This window comes from Plectrocnemia conspersa, unplaced genomic scaffold (assembly GCF_051122295.1).
Source record: "Plectrocnemia conspersa isolate PC_06_02 unplaced genomic scaffold, ASM5112229v1 ptg000012l, whole genome shotgun sequence".
NCBI classification, from domain to species: domain Eukaryota; kingdom Metazoa; phylum Arthropoda; class Insecta; order Trichoptera; family Polycentropodidae; genus Plectrocnemia; species Plectrocnemia conspersa.
In genome coordinates this window covers 2847813-2872713 of record NW_028277176.1, presented here as the reverse complement: position 1 = coordinate 2872713, position 24901 = coordinate 2847813, and the positions used below count along the sequence as shown (strand labels likewise).

At 29.7% G+C, this 24901-nt stretch overlaps 1 protein-coding gene across 4 annotated transcripts in view; it reads left to right on the top strand.

The window, feature by feature from the left end:
* The window catches only part of LOC148227969 (agrin-like), a 497006-nt gene that overhangs the window by 426342 nt on the left and 45763 nt on the right, over nucleotides 1–24901 (top strand). For all 4 annotated transcript variants that reach the window (XM_088200279.1, XM_088200278.1, XM_088200277.1 and 1 more), the window contains exon 5: nucleotides 20820–21035. In XM_088200279.1, the coding sequence (XP_088056405.1) occupies nucleotides 20820–21035 (216 nt within the window). The remainder of the gene's footprint in view (nucleotides 1–20819; nucleotides 21036–24901) is intronic.

Here is a 24901-nt window from a genome sequence, read left to right as displayed (position 1 = left end):
ACATGGCCTTACAACTGTGTTAACACAATCAATAACATCTCAATACGTAGCGAGACATTAAACTTAAATATCTTAAGAATCATAAAATAGTGTTATAGCTTAAATTAATTTCGAATCTGAATTTTATTTTAAATTTTCATGAGTGAGATTAGAAAAATGTGATGATTATACAATAATTACCAATTTCTCTCTTAGACATCATAAACATGCAAATGTATCAGTCTCTGATGTTTAAGACTATGATTTATTACAATATAGTTTTTATAAGCCCATTTTCATGATCAATATTATATATTTAAAATTATATTATTTATATTAAACTTTAAGTGAGTTTACTATTAAATCTTGCATATTATTTAAATTGATTTAATAGACTACAGCTATGCATATATGATATCTATATATGTGAAATCCAATTAAAGCAGAAACAGCACAACGAATATTTTTAGTATTTTAACCAACAAGCCAGTAGCGGTTTCTTTCCGATTTTTAACCGCAAAGTGGAAAGCAAAAAAACACAGTTTTATATGCAGAGCCTAACACTGTTGAAACAGTCTATGCAATAGCGTTTTAAGCTACAATTTACGAACGAGCAAGGATTAAAATATACATATATATTATATAAACTTGTGTATATATACATAATATTCACTGCACGATTTCCTTGCCAATTAGTAATTCAATTTTACGGTTATATTAGTTAACTTTTTTAATATTATTTTGCTATATATGTGTGTCTGTTTTTATATGAAATTTGTATTATATATGCAAAGCTTTGAGGAAAATTCTTCTTGCTCCGGGAAAACTGTATACTGTAGATAAATTTTAAATGAACTTTTTATTAATGCTAACTGTGGCTTATTTCAATATATATTGAAATATTAAAAAAGTAATGACATTTTACTTTGTATATTTTTATAAAAACATTTGATAGTGTTTGACTTAATAACTTATAAAACGATAGTTATTATAGATGAAATATATAAAATAAAAGCACTTTGTTCTAAAATTTTACTTTAATATGCTGTTTTAAAGTATGATACTTAATAGTAAAGCACATAAAAAAATAATGCATAATTATAAAAACTTTTATAGAATATATTTATTTTAATATTATTGAGCTAAATCAAATTATTTATCTATAAAAAATAACAATAAAACTTGCATAAATTTATACAATTAGTGATTTAAAATTTATCTTATTTTCTTCTTTTTCGCTGTCTTTTATTAAACAGTGTTTCTATTTTTTTTTAATAATAAAATAAAAAAATATTAATACTGACTAATAAAACTCTATAAAAAAATTTGGCATTGTAAGATTTTTTTTTGTTAATTTTTATATTTTTTTACGTTAGGTTTACCAGCTTTTCAATCTATTTTAAAATAAACCAAACTATTTTCTATCCAATCCTTTCTATTGTAAATTTTTTTACAACCTGATTTACCTAATTATTTTTTTATATTCCGAGTAGTATTCTTTATTCCTTATTTTTATTGTTGATTTTATTTTTAAAAATATGCTTTCAATACAAATATGTTAATCGTTTTAACAAATTTTTTAGTTAAATTTTATGAATTACTACAAGTTAACTATCACAACTGTTATAATTTATAAATATTATTCAGAATAATATTCTCATAGTATTATCTTAGGCTTAGAAAATTAATATAAATAAAACAATTTTATAGTATTTTAAGGGGCGTAGCCCTAGGGGTGGTTGACCTCGCGGCCAATGAGACTCTTCGGTGAATCCTATTAGATTGTTTATTAAGTTTAATTACAATTTTGACTATGGATGATTACGGAGTGACGTTTCTCGCGATGAAGGTATACCTGGCGCAGGTGGTGATGGCCGTAGATGATGCTCAGGGTTCTTAGGCTACGTGTAGCGAGTGTCAGATGTGATCTTCAGGCTTGTCGGTGAGGGTGCGTAGCTAGTTCCTCCGGATAGCTGCTGGTAGATCTTGGCTCTCTGGTCTCTGTGCCTCCGTGTCTTATGGTGCCGTGGACTGTCTGCTCTCTCCTCGTCGGAGTCTGGACTTATATCCTTTAGAGAGAAACACGCTAGCTAGCGAATCGCGATTGTGCATCGATCTCTTAGGCTTCTTAGAATTCGAGAAATCGGATGTGTATTTCCGAAAGCGAGTTTTTCGCTTTGCTCTAGACTTTCGAATTCTAAGGAAAGGGTTTGCATTGTAGTGATTGATTGCGTCCATACCGTTTTGTCACAAAAAGGATTCTCTTAACGACCCGTGTTGTGTGTGGTTAAAAGAAATCCCTCTTATGTAATGATGTTTGTCTTATTGTTAATGAATGAACGTTTTTGGTTACGGTCATCAACAATGAGACAGTCGCCCTTTTAAATGTGCTTATGTGTGTGGTCGCCACAGTATATACAAAATAAGCTATTGTTAGTTTTAATTTTGAGAAAAAAATCCTGTGAGTTTCAGTAGAATAGATCAGTAGAAAAATTATTTAAAAACCTGTTTTTTAATCTACATATTTGGAAACACTACAGTTTTAAATTTCTTTCGTATCTGAAAAATTTAAATTAGGAAATCAATCAGTTAACTCAATAATATCGTGATTAAATAAACAAGTTTAATTATCTTATGAGGAGTTAAATAGTTTACAAAGAACATCACATATGTATAAACAAAAAAATATTTTTTCTAAAGCTTATAGCTATTTTATAAAAACATTTTAAAGCAACTTTTATAATAAGTTGCAACATTTTTTTTAATGACAATTTTCTGCAATATAGAATTTTATTTGTTGAACAAAAAAAAATATTTTTCTTAAAGGTTGATGCAAAAAACAATATCAAACTTTTTACAAATTAAAACATTTTTTATTGCTAATTTTCTGAAATATATTTTTTTGTCAACTTAGTAAAAACTGAATGTAGACAACTACTCTTAGTCCGCGGGACATTTTTACTTTTGCATACGTTTTAGGATCCAAAAAGATCTAAAAAACAAGGTAACTTTGGACATTTTTGTTCGTTTACGGATGCTGGTGGGAGCTAAATAAATGGTCCACTAAGACATTTTTGTTCGTATAATACCCCATACTTGATAAACGCTTATTTTTTAATTAAATTTTAAAAACACAAATTAGTTCGCAAGCTACCAATTGGACAGCGCTGCTCTACATAAATATTTTTTTCTGTTTTTTAGGTGATTTAGGCTAGGTTTAAATAATCAATACGCATAAAAAAATATCTAAATGAGTAGTCTTTTTTAAGCAAGTAGATGGAAAATATCTGTATTGAAAACTCTCAAGGTTAAAATAAAATATAGTTTTTTTGAAAAATCTAATGCTAATATACAATTAAAATATGTTTTAACCAATCATTAATTTATCCCCACGCAAAACAAATCAGCAACCATATGTGCTAAGCACACACCATTCTAACATAAAGATTCGAATTGATACACAAGCAGCATTTAGTTCCCGTAAATAGTTTCATAATACTGAAATATCGATACGAAAGGACGAGAAGTCCTCGGCGAAGGAATTCCCGAGTCGAGACTGGTGTCGCAGAAGGTCGTAAACTAGGCTTATATGCTGCCGCGAGACTTAGGTACCGAGTTATGTATACCAATAAACCAAAAATGCTCGCACGAGTAATCCGGGCTCGGGAGTGTTCCTTGTTCGGACTCCAAATTCCACGGGATGAGAATATTTTCACGTTATTCCTTGGCATGATAGAACATACTTTATGCGACCCTCGACGCCTGCTGTGAACAAAGTGTTCTTTAAATATTACAAGGGGATTTTCACGCTATGATGTACTATAATATGATGTGATTTCATATATGAAATGCATGAGATCTAGGCCAAATTTTTAACTATATAGGTTTTATGTATAACTACAAATTTAATATCTAGTACATACGGTCTTTACGAAGCCCTAATAATTATTTTTATAAATGCAAAATTAAAAAAAAACCGTAGCAACAATTTTTACAACACGCAGACAACCTTTGCTTCTAACTCTTAAAAATGAGCAATAATAATTAGTTCGTCGTAAATATTCTCAACGCATACAAATATATTTTGAAACAATAAATATTAATTAAATATCAACTTTATATTAACAGCATACCGTTGGGATTTTTTTTGCCGAACATTGCTTGGTGGCCGCGCGATTTCGCAGAATAATGGCAAACAATTTCATTTTTTAGTAAATTTCCTCTAACTTATAAACAAATTAAGATATTTTATTGAATGATATTTAATAAAGGTAAAACTATTATCCAGATTTAGAAAACAAATAAGGAAAGAGATTTCAGAATGATATCTGCTTTTCATAACGGGAAAAAAAACAGAACTTACAATATATAAGCCTCAATGTATAATGGACGCCGATCAATACCTATTTAAATAATATTTAAAAAAAACAATGGAATAAACAAAAGAGGTTGTTTTTTATTTATTTATACGTTCAGTGTCTATCAAAATTTGAATCGTAACAGAAAATTAAATTCAAAGCTTTTCTTTCGAGTAAAGGTAAAGTATGGATGCAGAATTCAGTGAAATATATCAATTTTAAGGACAATTCATCAGTTTCTACTACATATTGCCGTGCCCGTGCTGTCGATCCAGCAGAAAGGCTTTCGGATAACCTAAAAACCATCAGCCAATAAAAATAAAAAGTGTGGATAAATATCTGAGAAGAAAATGTCGTGTTTGTTCTGCACATAGAATAAGGAAAGATACAGTATACATGTGAAATTGTGAAATTCTTCTTTATATTGATAAATGTTTTTATACGTTTAAAAAAATATTGATATCGATAAGAAAAAAGTTTAAATAATAAAAATAAATATAAATAGTGATATAGTGTGGTTTATATGTGTAGTGATAAAAATAATCGTGTCCGTGATAGTTATAAGCAGAAAAACGACGCTGAAAAATTTGGTGAGTGCAAATTATATTACAACTGTGGTTATTAAAAGTTGACATGGCGGTTCTTATGCGTATTTTAATTATTTTATCAATTTTGATGCTTTTTTATACGTATAATTATATTTGTTAACTTTCTTGTTCCGTTATACTGTTAAAAAATACGGGTATTGTAAAATTATGAATGTATAATTGCGTCAATTCTGGGAAAGGTGCATTTTATCGTCGTCCCAGTGAGTGCATAATGGCGAGCCTCTAACTCAACACGTGCGCGCGACCTTTTTTTTTGGTGCTTTTTATAGAAATTTAAAAATTATAAGCTTTTAAATAAAACACCATTATAACATCTTAACAATTATTTTGACATAATTTCACCTTTATTTTTAATATTTTTTTATACTCTGCCTGGCATCGATAAATACAGATTTTTTAATATTTGAGGTTAATCTCTCTTATCACACTTCCATGATATGTTTTTTCAGCTTGGCTAAATTTTTCGATCGTTTTTTTATGATTGCCTATAAATTTTTAATTGGGTTCAAGTCGGAGCTGCTTCCTGGCCATGTTAATGATGTGATTCCAATTACCTCTTTGAATTGTGTTATCTATAGATAAAGGATTAATTTAGTGAAAGTTTGAATGTAAAAACTATAATTGGACTCACAGAACGTGCTCGGTGGTATGGCGCAGATTCTTTTTGATAAATGGTTTAAGTTGTATGTTATTAAAGTTCTTCATGGGTTTGAATAAAGTCGTTGTATACAACCAATTTATATATTTTTGCATTCATTGTGCCCTGGTTGAAATTTACGGAGCCCAATCCATAATCTGGTGCATCCCCAGATCATCACATAGGTGTGCTTGATGACTCGATTAATGCATAAGGGATGAAATCTTTCGCTTTTTCTAAAGCGCACGGTCGTTAACCATCTGCTCCAAACAGATTAAATTGGAGCTCGTTGGAGAAAGCCACTTTTCTCCAATCTTTGACGGTCCAATGGCGATGAGCTTTGGCCCAATCAGGGCGATTTTATTTCAATTTCTCAGTTTTTACTGGGTTTCGGGCTTTAAATTCAGCTTTAACCAGTCTCGAAATATTGGAGTTTAAAGTAGATTGCAATTATGTTTGTATTTCAGTAGAAGTTTTATATCTATATTTTTTTGATATCCTTTATTTTGCGGTCTTCTCGAGCAGACGTCATACGCTTCCGACCACCCCCATGCACATTCTCTAGAATTCCTGTTTCGCGATATTTTTTAATAAATTATTGAATGGCAGTACCATTAAACTTCACTCTTAGCGCTATCTCTAGAATGAAAACATTTTTTTTCGAGATATGCAATTTTTTTAGAGTATACCATGATCGACATTTGTTTAGATCTCATCATGATTTTGGGTTTGTCTTTACATAACCAAGGCTAACCTGCAACTGAGGTGGCTTTACTAGTTATAATATCTTGTGAGTTATTAGCACAGATGCACTTGACCATTAAAAAATACAATAGAACCAGTTTTGAGGAAAGTATACATTTTAATAATTCCTATGAAACTTTCAATTGGCCATAAACAGATATTTTTTTATAAATTGTTTGTACAACAAATTATAGAAGCATTTAAACACCCATATTATTAAATTATAAATAACTGGTTTGTAACCATTGCAACGATTTTCAATCTACACAAAATATTATTAATGAAAAATACATATTTATTCGCTCATGCTTTAATTTCTCAGAGATTCTTTTAAGTGCAATAATATTTTTTTTTCAATTATTTTACAATATACTAATACGGCAATAATTTATCCGAATTGTAGTTTTTCTCCTCTGGTTTCTTAATTTTTGAATTATTGAGGCTTTTCAAATAGTGAGGAAATTTCAAAATAACAAACACCCGGTAAAAATATTCGTAAGTTAATGGATGATATTTTTTTAAAGTTCTTTGATTACTGTGTTATAATTTGTTTACATACACCGTAATAATTTTACTCTTGAATTTTGCAATAACATACAAAATTAATTGATGTACTATCAACCGTGATGTTTCGATTTCTTTTAATTGGATTGGTTTTATGTTTACCTAGCCAGACAAGTTGCCTCTCAAATGTATTTCTGTTCAAGAAGTGTAACATAAAATATTCTTTTTATATAAAATAAATAAGTATGGTTCATACATTTCATACAAAAAAATCACATACTCCAAAAAGGCGACGTCTCATTGCATTTCGTCACAATGAGATAAAACGACTCTTTTTACAAAAATCTGCATTAAAATATAATTTATTTTTTATTTGATAGTACGTCAAAATAGTATATTACCATATCTAATTATAATATAGAAGCAAATTTGATGGTATTTCAGTATTATTTTAATAAAAGAAAACGCATGACGCAAAACTCATGCCTGAGTTCACGGCCACTAGATGTCTTTCAAGACTCGTATACGAGTCCTCGGGCGTTAAGCTGTACAAATCAAAATTAAATAGATAAATTTATGTCAAGCCAATGAAACCTATTCTTGAATAGGCAAATAATTATAATTTTTGTAATGTGTGTTATGCGTATTTAAAAATAGGACTTAGATAGTACAACATATTTATAAAAGATGCCAAAAAAAATCTTTATATGTTTTTATATTAAATAAAATCTTATATAATTTATTCAGATTAAATTTAAATTGGTATTTAGCTACTAATATATTTCTTTCTATATGATACTAAGTTTCACAAAAAAAAATCCCAGGCACGTTTGTATCGCTTCATGCCAATTAAGGGGATCGGATGAACAAAATGAAATAAAAAAACAGCAATAAAATTGAATCTATCGATTCCGGCACAAATCAGCTGAAAAATTTCATATCATCTCACCCCTCTGTGACCGGAAGAAGACCGGAAGCGCGCAGGCACTTTATTAAATTTTTGGATTATTGAAACGACCCTCCGTGCGCTCTTATATTTGTTTTCCGTTTTTAATATACATATATGTGTGCTTTCTTATGAAAAAGCATATTGCTTGTAGAAAAGTCTACTATATATGATGATAATTATTTATGATAAACAATTACTTCAAGCTAGTATAATATATTGTAAATACTCTCTAAGCTAACATAGATTTATTGTCAAATGTTTATGTTGCTAAAATGTCATATTGTAGTAACAGTGTTAATTTATTACAACTGGCATTTTGGCGTTTTATGAGATTATATTTTATAACTGGCGTGTTATAATAGCTTATTGTGATAATAGCACACTAACTTTATGATTATTATGTGTATATATAGTATTATTGTACATATACTGATGTAACATAAAGTGTGTGTGTGTCAATGTATTTTAATATATAATTTAATATTTTAATTACTAAATTAATAATGTAACTCAAAGTGGTATTTAGATAATTCAAGTAAATTTTTAATGGTAAAATATTTTATTGGTGAAATATTTAAGTTGCTTAGTTTTTTTTAAACGTTTTTTATGATTGAAATAAATCATAATACTCACCTATTTTTCAGCTCTTAACATATTCTACATTTTTTAAGATTTTCTTTTTTTCGAATTACGCCAGTAAACATACAATATTATATTAAAAATAAAACAAATTTGATTTTTTTTCATATTTTGAAAAAAATTGTTTTTTTATTAAAATAAACGTTGAGAATATTACGGGCGAACTCAACAAATATCCGCTTAAAAATAAACAAATACAATAGTTAAAGAATAGCCGCAAAACTGTGCATTTATTGAAAAATGTGTTATTTGAATAGTTTACGTCAGTGCTAGTTAATGGAATGACAGTTTTTTTATTGCAAAATATTGCAAGACTTAAGTTTGTGCGTTAGGATGGGAAATTTTACTTTAATCTCCATATTTTATCGACATGCCTTCAAGCTAATAAAAGTTTCTTTAGTTGTAGATAATTACTTAACAAATAAACGATTTTTTCATTAGTAGTCTTCATATCTCTTGGAGATTTAAGGTGACTGCTTGTCTATACCGAATCGGTCGATTGAAGAGACTTTAAATTTTTGTCTATGAATGTTGCCGTCTGTGTAGATTCGGTATAAAGCTTTACTAACATTAAACTGAGCTTTTGTGCATTCCCAGCTGTAAACAAAGAGGCAGTCGAGTATAAATTTTGATGGAAAATTTTTTTTTTAAATGAAAATTGTTAAGTAAATAAACGATTTTAAAACAACTTTTACGATTGTTAAATGGAACTTGAATCTTTGTTTTAATCTTATACATATATATGCAATTCTGGTAATAATGTATTTAGGGTTAAGTAACACGAATATGTGTTAATAAAATTTAGACACCACCGCACTAACTCTGATAAAAACTGAAATGGTCGGAATCACAAAATATAGGTGTATATCAGTATTGCTGCTTTAATTGCTTCAGATTTTACAAAGAGTCATCCACCGTTGACATTATTATCAACTTTTAATTTTAGATGTACGTATGATATTTTGGTCTATCATCCGTGTTCGTTACGCTTATCGTTTTTGCCACGGGCATAAAGGGTCGACCGGAAAGGGTTCCAAACAATAGAAAAGATCGACGACACCGACGCATATAAACATGTCATAAGTCTCGGTTCCGTTTTGAATATGAAAACACACTTTTGATTTATGGCGCTTCCGCCACCTTTCAGTCACACCAAAAAAATGAAAAAAAAAACACACACACCCGCATGCGTAATTCAGGAAGAAGGGACGAATCGGTTTTCGTGCCCTGCCACGACATTTTCCTGAAGGAATATCCGCTTTTATCCGGCACGTTCTACGAGATTCTTAACTGGCGTTCTTAAATATTCAGGGGAACCAAAACAGTGTCTTTCGTAGTAAAAATTTCGATTTGTGCGCGCGTTGGAATTTTCATCTGAGATTCTAAGCGCTATATTGAAATTTCGGCCCCGCGAAACGGGATGAAATATGTCTTTAATGTAAAATTAAATTATTCAAAGCATTCAGTATTACTATTATAATATTTTTTCAGGTTTTAAAAATGTCTTCTATTTAAAATATGAATCTTTTTTTTAATAAAAAATTTAATAATACGTTTCACATTACATACAATTGCAATTTGCTTATGATCGGTTCCAAGCACATGTCATAATATATGTCCAAATCTAGATAGAAGCCGGAATAGTGTAAACTGTTTTTTGTAGAAATTATATTCGATTACTTCATTAGAATCTAATTTAAATTTGTAAAAATACTTACACTTATGTGTTGTTTAATACACCGTTAATATTCCATTAGAAGATTAACAATAAATTCATAAATTAAATTCCCTGTGAAATATACCGCTTTTTTCTTCTCTTTAAAATATAACCAGCACGATAGACGAGTCTTTGACTATTGACCTTAAAGACCTGTGTTCGAATCCCAGTGTTTATTATATAATTATAATTCCGATCGATTATCACAAAATAGGTTTACCTTGATTTTCCTAATCTCACAGATGAATATAGTGATAATTAATTATAATCGAGCTAGGTGGTACATATCTGGTCTTTAAAATTCTCTAATAATGAGCTAATTTAGCTCATAAAAAAAATCTTATATGTAAAAAAATTTTATCTATAAAACACATGTTTATGTGTATTTATTCAATGTTAAAAATATTGATTTTAAAGTTTATGGATTCTCTAATTTTGTTTAGAGAAATAATATAAGTAATAGTGTGACAACATCTAAATATGTTTAAATCTATTATATCTATTCGATTTGCAGTATTAAAATTAAAACATACTGCCAAAATGCCATCAAATCTAATCACTATTTAATTATATATTATAAAACGAAACAAACCAATTAGACTTATGATATATCAAATAAATTTCCAACTTCACTAAATAAAAAAAAAAATGAAAGCGATCGATGAACTACCGATGTCTTTTTCTATATTTTTTTCAAAGTAGATTATGAAGTAAAATATACATTTGACTATTTAAATATGTTTTTAAATGGCAATTATATTTTTTATTAGGGTTTTTCATAAAGAAAATACATTGATATTTATTTTGAAAATAAATAAATTCGTTGAAGCAGTATTTTGTATTAAAATAACATTTTTTATTGTCGAGCAAGACGTTGTGAATTTTTAGGAAAAAAAATATTTATTCAAACATTTTTATTTATTGCTGATGTTAAACAGTTTTTGTCCAATATTAAAAAAATATGGCGTTGTTATCGGCAAACATAGGCCTAGTAGCGATTTTTTTATTCTAAACAACTAATGAGATTAAATTTAAACTGACGCGTAGCAAATAACATAAGTCACAAAAGTCCTATTTCTTAAGTAGGTAGCAAAACATTTTAATCACACTGTGGCACTAAAAAAAACGTACAATATGAAAATTATATTTTTATCACTCATTACTGGTCTTGAAAAATTATGGATTATGCACTTAAATGTCGAGAAACCCAGTCAAAATTTGTTGCTCTCCTTATTTTTTAGCAATATCTAAGCCATAACTAACTTGAAAACACAACAAAACACAAAAACTTTAAGACCGACACCATCGAAATCCGAAAAAACCGCTTTTCCATTTCGATCGTCCGTTTTAGTTCAGCCATGCTACCCTGTTTTACAAAGAATTAATTTGTACTTTGAAATGACTTTACAATTTTTCGTGATTTAAATCACGATGGAAATTAAAGTTGTCCCTTCGCCCTAAAACCGTGATGATCTCAACGTAAGTAAAAACACCAAAAGTTTGTTTTTTAAAACAGCTAGTGAAACTTTAAAATATAATGTTTCTGGTTATACACAAACATATGTTTATAAATGACCGCTTTTTACAGAGCCTTTAAATAGATCATTTTTATGAAGCTTTTCAGAAAACCTATCTTTAGCACTTGAATATTTTCCAAATGATACTTTTCCTAATAACGTGAGCTATTTTGTGCAATTTCAAATCTAGAATAGAGTAAAAATTTTTATAAAAAAGTAGTTTTAAGAATTATTTGTCAGTTTTTGGGATAATATACTTTAAAAAATGTCTTGATAATTTAAATATATATTTCATATTTCATTTTTGCCAAATATAATAAAAAAAACATTTGCTTTATAATAACCTTAAATTCATATTGACATTCACTGCATTTATTAAATTTATTCTTGTTAACTTAAGCCTATATTTTAAACATAAACACACATTTATTTATAATATATTGTATAAGGATAAAACATCTCATAGTATATGCATTAAAAAATAAATATTTGCTTAACAGAAATACATGTAGGTATATATTTATTTATATGTATATATATATATTTATTAAGTATTATATTAGATGATTTGTCATTATCTGATTAATTTTTAAAATGCTAATATACCAATTATATTGTTATTAACAATGCAAATAAAATGAAATTTATTTTTTACTATAAAAAGATGTCGGTAATATTATATACACTTTTAAAGTCTACTGAATTAGTTTCGGGAAAATTACGGACGTTTTTAATCCTTTGTTAAATACGAACCAAATATAGGAAGAGCTTTTAAAATATTATTTTCCGTAGAATAAATAGACGTATGTTATTAAAAAATCGGTAAATTAATCAAATATATGCATACCATAAATACATAATGGAGTAACACAGTTTAGATTTTCGTTTTAATTACACTAATGCTAGTGGAACCAGTCTCTTAAATATTAGTTATGCAAATAATAAGCTGTAAAACACTCACGTTTCACGGCTTATCTTCAAATGCAACATTGACTCATATTTCCATGAGATTTCCAGATAAAATTAAAGTAAAGGCAGGACGGATATTATATTCCCGTTAAAACTACGATACTTACTTATATGTTGTTGCATATAATTGCACATAATTTAATTACCATTTGTTTTAATTTATTTAACAAGATATCTAGTGGATTAGTAGGGCATTGAGTAGCACTCAAGTAGATCGAAGTCCTTAAAAGTTTGGCGATCCCTGATTTGCATCAAATTTTATTTGAATAAAAACATAAACTCAGCTACGATATAATTCGATAAACTTATTTGTTATATATTTCATATTTTAATTTAAAAAAATTATTAATATATTAAATTTCATGCTACATATATAGTTATGTTTTGCGCGTCTTTGTAAAACATTTCGTGCTTGTCACCGCCTCTTAAGGCAACAGAGTGGTGACATTGCCATAAAAGTCTACTCGGCGACTTTAACAACTCTTCGCCGTTTATTATATTATCGACAAATAATGTTAGGGCGGCCCTTAGGCGGGCACCGTCGACAGGAAATGACTTTGTGGGAAATGACAGGTGGCTGCGAGGAAAAATTCTCCACTAAATCAATATGGCAAACCGAATTATTTTTCGATAAGTCTGGTTTCCCCCTAGGTTCACGTCGGTGGATTGACCGTATTTCGTACAATCTCATTAATCAATGCATTAACCCGCAACAAAGTGGTTTATATGTTATATCATATACATATACGAGGATATAATAAAAGTAATAATTTATCGTTCATGAAATATTTTAGAGTCATTTTATTTTTTAATTGACATAAAATACCTATAGAACAGAAATTTGTGTTTTTTTAATATAACACTATTTAACTAATACATTTAGTGAGCGTAAGAACGAGTTTTTTCATTCTAACGACATGTAAAAACATTTTCGGCACCCAACGCAAACAAGTTTATGATATTATAAATAGTAATTCTATTTATTTTTCTTTTTTAAAACGTAAATGGCGAAATGTTTTTTGCGAGCGGTGGTAGAGAAGCTGGCGCAGGGATGATGTCCATGTAAGATCCTTAGAGGTATTGTAGGTGCATGCAGCGATAGTGTTTGGAGGCAGTTTCTCTTGCTGCGATTATTGTATTCGTCTGCCAGATATAATGAACAGGACCGGCCGTAGGTTATTATGCGCCCCAGGCAAAAACTAAATTTTTGCCCCGCCCCCCTATTTATACTTGAATAACTCATTATATGATTTAAAATATATATTTGAAGTTAAAGTAATGTAATTCTACAGTTTAAACGATACTTTTTTCTGCAATTGTGGGTATTTAAGAATTTGTAGTTCTTTTTTCGTCGCAATTTTTTGCGCGTGGAATAATCTAAAGAGTACACAGTAGGGTGTTCCAAAAAAACTAATCTTCTTGGTAAAACTCACAATGAGAAATGTTAAATTCCAAGTGAAAGTACAAAATTATATATTTGTGAACACTCAACAGCTTACGACAGGGCGACTAACAACTTGTAAAGAGTAACACATCATTTTAAGAGATGCCCCATTATTAAATCAAAGCACCTAGGCTTCATATTATAAAAAGGGTGGCAATTTTTATTTAAAACGTGCAAAAAACTAACATGTTAAGCAACTGAGCAGGAATAAATATAAAATTTATTTCTAGAAATAATTTTAAATGTTAAAAATTGCGGCAGTGACCTTGTCTTAAAAACAAATAATTGACAAAAATGTAAAAAAAATATTTTTTTATTTTTATTTTGCTTTTATTTTTAATAAAAAACATTTTTACTATTATTACTTTTTTCCCTAAAATGTTTTTAAACAAAGATACGATTTTTTAAATATTTTATTAGCCACCGTTTTCAAACAAAATATTAGATATAGCTGGCTAATAAATATATTTGATATGTTTACAAGGTTTATATTTTGGCAAAAATATTATGCTGATACAATAAAAGCAGCGGAAGTAATCGGGACCTTAATTTTAAGTAAATTTAATATTTTCAGGCAAAATGTGTTTTTATAAGGAATTAAGATAGGTTGTGTTAGGTTATGCTACGATTTATCGTAGCATAACCCAACTATCGTAGCATAACCTAACTTAGCCTAACTCAAAAGATTTTTGTTTAAGGAAAAATAAAAATTTATGTACACGTGTTCTCAATTTTATACTTTTAGGTACACATAGAGGCGGTCACCAGGAAAATGCAACGGGTGCAAGGTAACCCAAACTGCATATTATAAGGGGGTCCAATAAAAAAAATTGAAACTTTTATAAAAATTATTAATTTTATTTGTTTTTTTTTTAAATTGAACTTATTTTTATTAATTTATCTACATATATGGGCAGTTACTAGAGCCGTGCAACAAGTGCAAGGTCCCAGGCTCTACAATATAAGAAGTTGCAATAAAAAAAAATATATAAATTTTTGTAAAAAATTTAGAAAATTAATAATTTTTTTTAAAACTTTAAAAAAAAAATTTATTTTTTTTTTAAATTTTTAATTTTGAAAAAAAATATTTAAAATATTTTGAAAAAAAAAATTTTTTTTAACGTTTTCAAATTTAAAAAAAAATTTGTTAACTTTTTTTAAAAATCAATAAATTTAATTGTTTTTTTTTAATTGTATTTTCTTATACTGTAGAACCTTGGTACCTTGCACCTTGGTTTACCGTTTTTGTAACTATGTAGATAAATTTATAAAAAGAATGGTCAATTTAAAAAAAACATTTAAATTATAAATTTTTATAGCTGGTTCAAATTTTTTTTTTTAATTGGACCCCTTTCCTAATATGCAGCCTGGGGACCTTGCACCCGTTGCATTTTCCTGGTGATCGCCTCCTTGTGTACCTGAAGGTATAAAATTGAGAACAAGTGTACATAAATTTTTATTTTCCCTTAAACAAAAATCTTTTGAGTTAGGCTACGTTAGGTTATGCTACGATAGTTAGGTTATGCTACGATAAATCGTAGCATAGCCTAACTCAACCTAACTTAATTCCTTATAAAAACACATTTTGCCTAAAAATAATAGGTTTATAAATGGAATTTACTCAAAATTAAGGACACGATAACTTCCGCTGCTTTTATTGTATCAGCATAATTTTTATGCCAAATTATAGTTCTTGTAAACATCTCAGATATATTTGTTAGCCAGCTATATTTTTCATTCTGTTTTAAAATAGTGGCTATTCAAAGATTAAAAAAAATCGTATTTTCGTTAGAAAACATTTTAGAGAAAAAAGTAACGAAAGTAAAAATGTTTTGTAAGTAAAATAAAAGCAAAATAAAAATTAAAAAATTTTTTTTCACATTTTTGCAAAATATTTGTTTTTAAGACACGATCACTGCCGCAGTTTTTAACATTTTAAAATATTTCGAATATTGATTTGTAAGTTTCTTTAAAATCGTCGAAAAACGTCCTTAAAACTGTCTGCTAAAGTCTCTGCAAGTGGATGGCCATCCATTTATTTGCAGACGGTGTGAAATGGGCTCAAGAATAAGGGACTCAGAGGTTGTAAAGCCCAACACAAAATATTTATTTGAGAAATAAATAAAACTCTAAGGTTAGAGTGCAATAAATTATATAAACTAGACCAGCTCTTTGTAACTAACATTAAATAGGTCAATCTGTAATTGGAAGACTTCAGAAAGAAAGTTAAAAAAAAATATGATTGTAACCGGTGAATGTTCAGTTTATATGAAGTATAAAAATGAGATAGCACACCTAACCTTACTGGTGAATGGTTGACAATGCTTGATTTATATAAAGTTGAAAAATATAAAACATTGTACCTAGCCAATCAATGACCGCTATATATAAAGTTTAGTCATTTAATAGCGAACTTATTCTATATAGGATTGCCGTTGGTGTCTCCTCTCTATACTGTTGATCTTTCAACAGCCCAACTTCACGGCTTCTACCCTCTTGAATTTTCATTAAATAGAGATAATATATACATGTTTTAATAGCATTACAGCGAATAGCTTAGGTCAGCGCACCAGCGCGGCAAATAATATCAGATTATATTCTTTTATAATATATTTCGATAATTTTAAGTAAATATTGCGCCTTTATTTGGTAACATGGCGCCCCACAAGATCTAGCTCCCCAGGCGACTGTCTGTACTGCCTGCTCCTTGGGCCGGCCCTGGGAGTGAATCTGCTAGTCTCTATGAGTCTCCGCTTGAGTCTGTGAGTGACTTATTGTGACTGCCCTCTCCTCATCGGAGTCTAGGGTTAAGTATTCAAAGCTGCAAAGCTTGCTGAGCAATCACAATTATGCAGTGATCATATAGCCAATAAATGTACTTGTTTCTTAGAAACGCGAAATAGGTATACACCTTTAGAAAGCGACATTCGCTTGTCGTATTCTACAACGAAAATCTTATGGATCCAGTGATTTATTATATATGTGACCACTTGGCAACAAAGAAATATTCTCTCAATGACGGTGAATATTTAAAGTAAGAACACGTGTGTCATTTGATTTTTTCTTGTCATAACTAGAGCTTTTGTACGTGGTTCTATTCTGTCTTTTCTTATTGAAAGATGATCATTTTGGTTACAATAAATTAACGTGGGTTTTAAAAATAAGATCCTACACTAATTTATACAAACTTTAATGAGGATTTATACATCACGTTGAAATATCAAGACACAGCAATAAAAATCAATCTAAAAACAATAATTTATCAATTAAAAGATTCGGTAATGTTGGATATTCATCTTTTGAAAAGAAAAGTGTTTAGTATCAGTGAAATAGTATTACAAACTTTTTTTTAAAAAAGATGACCATTCAAATACTTTTGACAAAAAATATGTGCTTAAATATTTTACCAGTATCCCTCATTTTTAAGATTTTTTTTTAAAAATCAGCAAAGTTAGTCTTAAATGCATTTTTTATTTTTCTCGCAATTTTTCTATGCAAGTGAAGCGCAATTGCTTTCGTTATTCTTGCTCATCATGACCAAAAACTCGCTCGCTCGTGGAAAACGCTTCTCTCAATAACCTTGTGTTTTCAACAATAACTCTAAGGAACTAGAAAAAAGATATGTAGGATAGTGCTCATCTATTTTAGGTGTGTAAAACATTTTTCTTTTATTATTTACATGTCTTCTTCGTTTATTGGCTATCATGATACATTTGAGAAATATGTAGTCATAAATATAACTAACTTTTACAATTTTATAAGCAAAAGTCATTGTTATAAATTTATTCAAATAAAAACTCTACGATATGGTTTATTTATTATGCAATGCAACTTTTATATGTTTCACTATGGTTTTATGTTATTTTATCGCACATGTATACATACACACTATAGCCGAGTGAAGTTAATTAATTACTCGGAAGCCTAGGATAGCGGTTAGTATATTATGCCGGTGCATAGATAAAGCCTATTTTGCCCGCGGGTGTTATGAATTTCCTGAACGGCGGTGCATGCATAAAATAACCGCAACGGATGTTTATGAAACCGATAAAAATATTAACCAAAAAATACCCAGTCGTATATTAGTAGTATGACGTCGTGTGGCGGTCATAAAATAAAATAAAACACTGTTTTATTGGACGCAAATTACTTTTTACCTCTCGCAACTATGATACAATATTTAATACAATATGCAAAAATATTTGCTCGTAATATATTTAGATACAGCCGAAAGTAACACGGCATTAATATGCTTAAAAGCTTTCCGTTTCTATTGAATATTTTAAGAGAGCTTTAAGCGCGAAACGACTAGACCGGATGAAACTATGGAAATCTATTTTCACACCATTAGACATATTTCATGAATGAAATAGTTTAAAATATATTTTTATTTGCTAAAGACAAACACTAAATCAATCATATAATTAAAAATACTATGCATATACAATTGATTACTAAGTAATTTTGTATACATAAATAATTGAAATTTATTTACAAAAATAGCATTGTGAATCAAAATAGCACCATTTAAGAAAATGAATTATAATACAAAACTTTCATTATAGTTTATTTATTTAATTTAAGGTTTATATTGAATTATACTCAAGTTGACAAAAGTATGTTTCGTAATTACCGATTGTTTTAATCTGCCCGTTGCAACGCGTTGGTTTAACGTCCGTCAAATTTCACCGATATATTTGCTAAATATGTATGTATGTATGTACATATGTAGGAACGTGAAGCACATGTGTATATAATTATTTAACAGATCGATCCTTTTGTGACAACCGTGAAAATGTACACATGTCGCGTGATGGCATTAGCACCTCCCAAAGATGGATTTACACGATAATGAATGCATGGCGTGTGATCGAAATCCGATGATGAATTACCAAAGAGCCATTAATTTAATACTTATTAAAACCACCTTAGTTACCCGTGACTGTCGATATTTTATGGCTAAGAAAAAATGTCGTGTATTTTAAAGATTATTAGTATTATTCGTCAGTTCATTACTGAGAAATGTGAAAGAAAATAAGCTCACTATTTTTTGGATATTTCCCAACCGTTTTGAAAACCGCTAAAATTCATTTGATAAAAAAACCCCATGAAGAATATATAAATAGTCATTTAGTAAAATAAAAAAAATCTTTATGCATTTACTAGAATCTTTGGGTAATATTTTTTTTTCAACATCAACAATAGTATTGATTTTTATGAATGAACACGTCTATATTATTGTATTAGCCCGTACGTAAACGTAACGGGTCCACAGGTTGCAAATGGAGAAATACTCTTGAGAGTCAGCTGTCGTGGTGACGCAATAGCCCCGCACAGCTTTAGTAAAGTAGCAAAGCTTTGCTTAAAAAAATCAAGAAAAAAAATTTGGAGAATTTTTGCAGGAGTGTCGAGTTAAATTATTGTCGCCTGTGATCTTAATATTGTGATCTTGTTATGATGCTGGACTATCCGCTGATGTATATTGTGCTGTAACACTGTATAGTTAAGTCTCTAAATCGTCCTCTTCCATCTGCCTCTTTCTATCTCTCTCAGCCTGCCCGTCTGTCCAGTGTAACCAAATAATAAATATTTTATATTTCTGGTCGAATCTTAGATGAAGATTTTGTGGACCAATTACATTACTTCTTAGACACACCTAAGAAATATGTTTTTGTTAAGCATGAAATTTCTAGATGGTTGCATTTTTAGGCGATCGTTAACATAGAGTAAAAATAACAATAGTCATTTGCGCCGGATAAAACGCATTATCTTTCGTGCATTTTTTTCACATTAATAGTAGTTTTTTCGTACTTATCTGTGATTTTGAGTGCTTAATGCTTCGAAACAGATGTGCTAATAGGTCATCCGTTAAATATTAACATTTAAGGGGGTGTAGCCTCAGGGGTGGTTGACCTCGCGGCCAATGAAACTCTTCGGTGAATCCTAATTAATTCTTTATTAAATTATAATTACATGTGACACATGGACTATTAACGACGTGACGCTTCTCGTGATGAAGGTGAAGGTGGCCGTAGATGATGCTCTGTGCTCTTGTAACAGCGGCGAGTGTCGGGTGTGATATTCAGGTCTGTCAGGTCGCGTAGCTAGTTTCTCTGGATGGCTGCTGGTAGATCTTGGCTCTCTGATTGTGTGCGTTGCTGGCTCTCCTGTCTTGTGGTGCCGTGGACTGTCAGATCTCTCTTCGTTGGAGTCCGGGCTTATATCCTTTAGGGGGATGCACTATTTCTCTTTGCCAATCGCTGCAGTGACTTCTTAGAATTCGAGAAATCGGAAGTGTATTTTATATGCCACTTTTTGCTTGGCTCTAGACTTTCGAATTCTAAGGAGAGGGTTTGCATTGTGGTGATTGATTGCGTCCATACAGTTTTGTCACAAAAGAGATTCTCTTAACGACCCGTGTTGTGTGTGGTCAAAATAAATCACTCTTGTGCCATAATGTTTGTCTCGTTGTTAATGAATGAATGTTTTTGGTCACGGTCATTAACAATGAGACAGTCGCCTTTTTAAATGTGCCTATATGTATGGTCGCCACAATATTTTTAGGCAATTGTTTGGCCTTAAGCTTTTGATCTTTCTTCGAGACTAGTTTGTATTTATTTTCATTTTTCAAAATAGTCATTACAATGATCACTAACGATTGATAATTTAATAAAAATAATTGCCCATAGATTATAACATTTTTCTTTAGTCAAATACATTCCCTCCACTGATGTTCTTCGTTTATTTGTTTCAGATCCTTGCGCTGATTATAAATGTACCGAGAAGCAAATTTGCCAGTTGGATGCCAATAGAAACCCTGTTTGCAAGTGCGGTGAAATTTGTCCGTTTACCATGGATCCTGTTTGCGCTTCTGACGGCAATACATATGCGAACGAATGCGAATTGAGAGAAGAGGCGTGCAAGAGCAGAAGACAGATGAGAATCATCTACAAAGGAAAATGCAGCTCAGGTGAGTCGTTCGATTTGCTAAATTCCAAATGTAGTGCATGCGAAGCTTTTGCCGATATAACGTCACAAAGGCGGGTATCGTAACATGACCGAATTGCTTTAGAATTCTTGCCGAAGTAAACAGCTTTCATGGCAAACGAAATAGCAATAAAATATAAAAAGGATCGTAAATAGTATTTCATCTAAATAAAGATCTGTATTTTCAATATATTCTATAAGCTACACTATTTTTTAGACACGTATAAGATTAGCAACCTCAATCTAATATAAAATACGTAGTGATATGCTTTTAATAATATTTAGTTTGAATTGAATATTATTTCTTTAAATTTGTGTAGATTTTTTACACTTTATTATTGTTCTTAATATCTTTGTTTCTTATAATTAATTTACATATTTTTTTATACAAATTTAATAGATGATCTTTAAAGAATAACGATAATTTTATTACAATATAATCAAAATGACAAACATTATTTAGAATTAGGTCATTCAAACCAGTAATTAAGCTTTGGTACACACAGGTACCAGCTTAAGATTTGGTTGAAATAAGTGACATACCAGTTTGTCTGTGGATATAAGTACTTAAACGTGTTAAGCAAATGAGAAAACTTTAGGGCGGGACTAATGGCGGGTGACGGAAAGCAGACTAGTACCCAAACAAATTTTATCAAACAAATGCTAACATCATAGTCTCACAAATGTGTCATATTAATTATTTAGATCAGTGGTCGCCAAGCCTAATATGCATAAAACCGAAGTTTGGAATTTAAATTATCTACCTACCTTACTACTTGTTTTACAATATTTCACAAAGTCGGAATTTTTAAATAGTTAATTAGTATTAAATATCGTAAGGTTTTATGTAATTTATATTTTTAGTACGATATAAGTTTTTAAATAACTCTTTGTGATTATAATATTTAAAATACAGATCTGAAATGAAAAATTAATTTGTTAATCGAAATAATATTATTTTATAAATAATTTACAGTTAGCTTTTGATTATATTGATATAATGCTTTGGTTTAAACGCCTGTTATGGTAAAATGGTATTTGCATAGATAACAGATATAATGTATTTAAATAGTATTCTTTCTAAAGGAACAATCGTTTGCATATTTTTTTATTATTCGTACAATATTTCTTTAGGATCACAATTTTTATCAACGAATATCGCGCTTTGTGAAAATATATTTTTAAATAAATCTCTGATTCTCTTAAAAGTATTTTTTATTCAAACAATGACATAGAGTAGAGTATATTTTATTAATTAAAAAAACACGTGTAATTAAAAAATATTTTTAATAATCATTACAGTGTTTCTGATTATTTTATATATTATACATGTGGTGATAAATTGATTTTCAGCAGTTTCCCAAATTATTTATTACAAAATTTTAATCATAATTTTTATGATGTAAAAGGAGAATTGCTCCTGAGATTAATTTAGGTTTTTGCGAAACATTTTTGTGTCCACGTTTAAATAATACGATGCAGTGAAAAATGATAATATAACAGAGGATTCTATACCACATTATATTTCTATGTACTAATATAAAATTAAATATATATTGATATGTGCTTAAGTTGTCAAATCAGATTTGAGATGAAAGGAAAACTATTTCAATAGGGCTCCATTGAGACCATTGACAGGGAAGAAAAATGAGTTAACGTTATATTGGTCCTGTTTTATATTAAAAAGGAAATTCTCTTTTTTTCGGTGCGCGCTACGTCCAAAGGGACAATTTACGAGTTTCTTTTCTATCACAATAACAATGAACATCAAAAAAGAATATATCATTGTTTCGGGGACGCACATAATACGTTGCGAGTATAAAAAAGTCGTATCGAAATTATTTTTAGACGTGTACACGGGACATCCTTTGAAAATTCTTTTCTCATATGAAATTATTGATTACTTTTTTATGATTTATCAAAAATCTTGACGATAGGATGAAAGAAAATCAAAGAAAATAAAGTTAGTCTGTGCTAAGAAATTACAGATTGTTTTAAGCTTTTAAAACCATACAGATGTAAGTTCAGTACATCTTGCTTGCAGTTTTTTCTTTACATAAAATTAATCATTCGCAAAAATTTGTAAGCGAGACATATATTTATATTAAATAAATAAAACTGCATTATAAATACTGATTTATTTCAATAGCAATATGTTTTAGGTCTGCTTTATATTTTCAGCAATCGTTAATTACCGTTGCCATTAGAGAGATTCAGTCCTATATTTGATATTTCATTTTTCGCACTCACATTACTACTGTATCCTCTTCTCGATAGCGAGAATAATCTCACTCGTCACTCATTAGTGCGATATTTCTTTAATAAAAAGTGTTTTTTAAAATAGCTTTCGACAAAAGCGTCAATCCTTTGACATGGATTCACCATCATTAAAACGGTGTCGTGACGATTCGCACATTGTGAATATACTGGATTTATCCAACTTTAACAAGCTCTGTTTTTTTCACACCCTGGCAACTAGCGTCAGGTGCATCAACCTGAGTTTGTTAAAAACCACGTACCTTAGATCTTGCTCCATAAAAGTGTAGACCAATTAAATGGAATCCTGTATCAAGATAATATTGTTGCCTTGCGCTATCGCCGCAGTCGTTTCATCCGTAGTGCTTAGCAACATTTAACGTTTTAGTGAATTAGTTTCTTGGCCCATTGTTGTCACTGTTTCGCGTTCAGAAATTTATTTCGTACGATAACTGCCCGCCGCGGTCCCCAATTGTTTGTCTACTAAACGACCCTCGGAATTTAGTTCCCTTCGGAGGTTGCCTCCTGCGGCATCGGAATTACTCTCGCGGCGATGCAGATATGAAAATTAGAGTTTTAAATTTTCTCTATTTGTCTTTAGACCACATTTTCCAAGAAACAGGTACAATAAAAGTACGTACGAAGTGTGATCAAAAAGTACGGTGAATTATGTATTTTATTACAAACAAACAAAGCTTCGTCGTAGCCCTCTCAATGTAGGGAATGGTAGCAAAATGTTTTCTATTCAGCATGGTTTTTATTTTTGAAAAGAGCCAGAAGTTGTAAGGTGCTAAATCCGCAGATGATTTTAATGGATGTGGACAGACAGTAACCTTTTTTCGGTCAAAAATTCGCGGTTCAGAAGGAGAAAGCCATTGATCATTTATCTGGTCACCGTAAATTTATGAAACATACATATTCTGTTCAAACCCAAGTCTAATCCAAGTGAATTTTCCTAACCCAACTTGACCTAATGAATGTTTTTAAACTAACTATAGCTTTTTAACTTTCATTAAGTTAATTCGTTAAAGTTAGATTAGGGTTTGAACTATAACTGGAAGTTTCTCAACTGCCAAATTGAGTTTTACCGACAGTATACAGCAGCATATAATTTACTTAGCGCTTATCAGTTGAATTATATTTTTTCTAGCAGAAATATATATTAACTGATAAAAAATTTAATTGAAACAGTTAGTAAAAGAATATTTATACTTCTTTTTAAATAGAAGTTCTGATATAAATAGCGAATTTAAGTGATTTTTCATAACGGTTCTGACTTACAATAGTTTGATAAAATGGGAGGAGATCAATGTCCCTTCTCTTTAACAATTTTTTGATCGCTCCAGAAAATTTGCAAAAAACTGAAAAAAAATTGTATCATTGATAAATATAATTTTCATAGCAGAACTATTTTGAGTAACTATTAAACAACTAATTTAGTTTAAGGTTAAATAATTTCAGCAACAGTTTCCTTTAAGAGAGCACATTATTTTGTTATTATTATTTATTTTGGCAACGAAATAGTTAGGTTAGGTTAGGTTAGGTTTTTACGGGTTTTATACAAATGGTGGTAATTCAACCCGACATTAATTT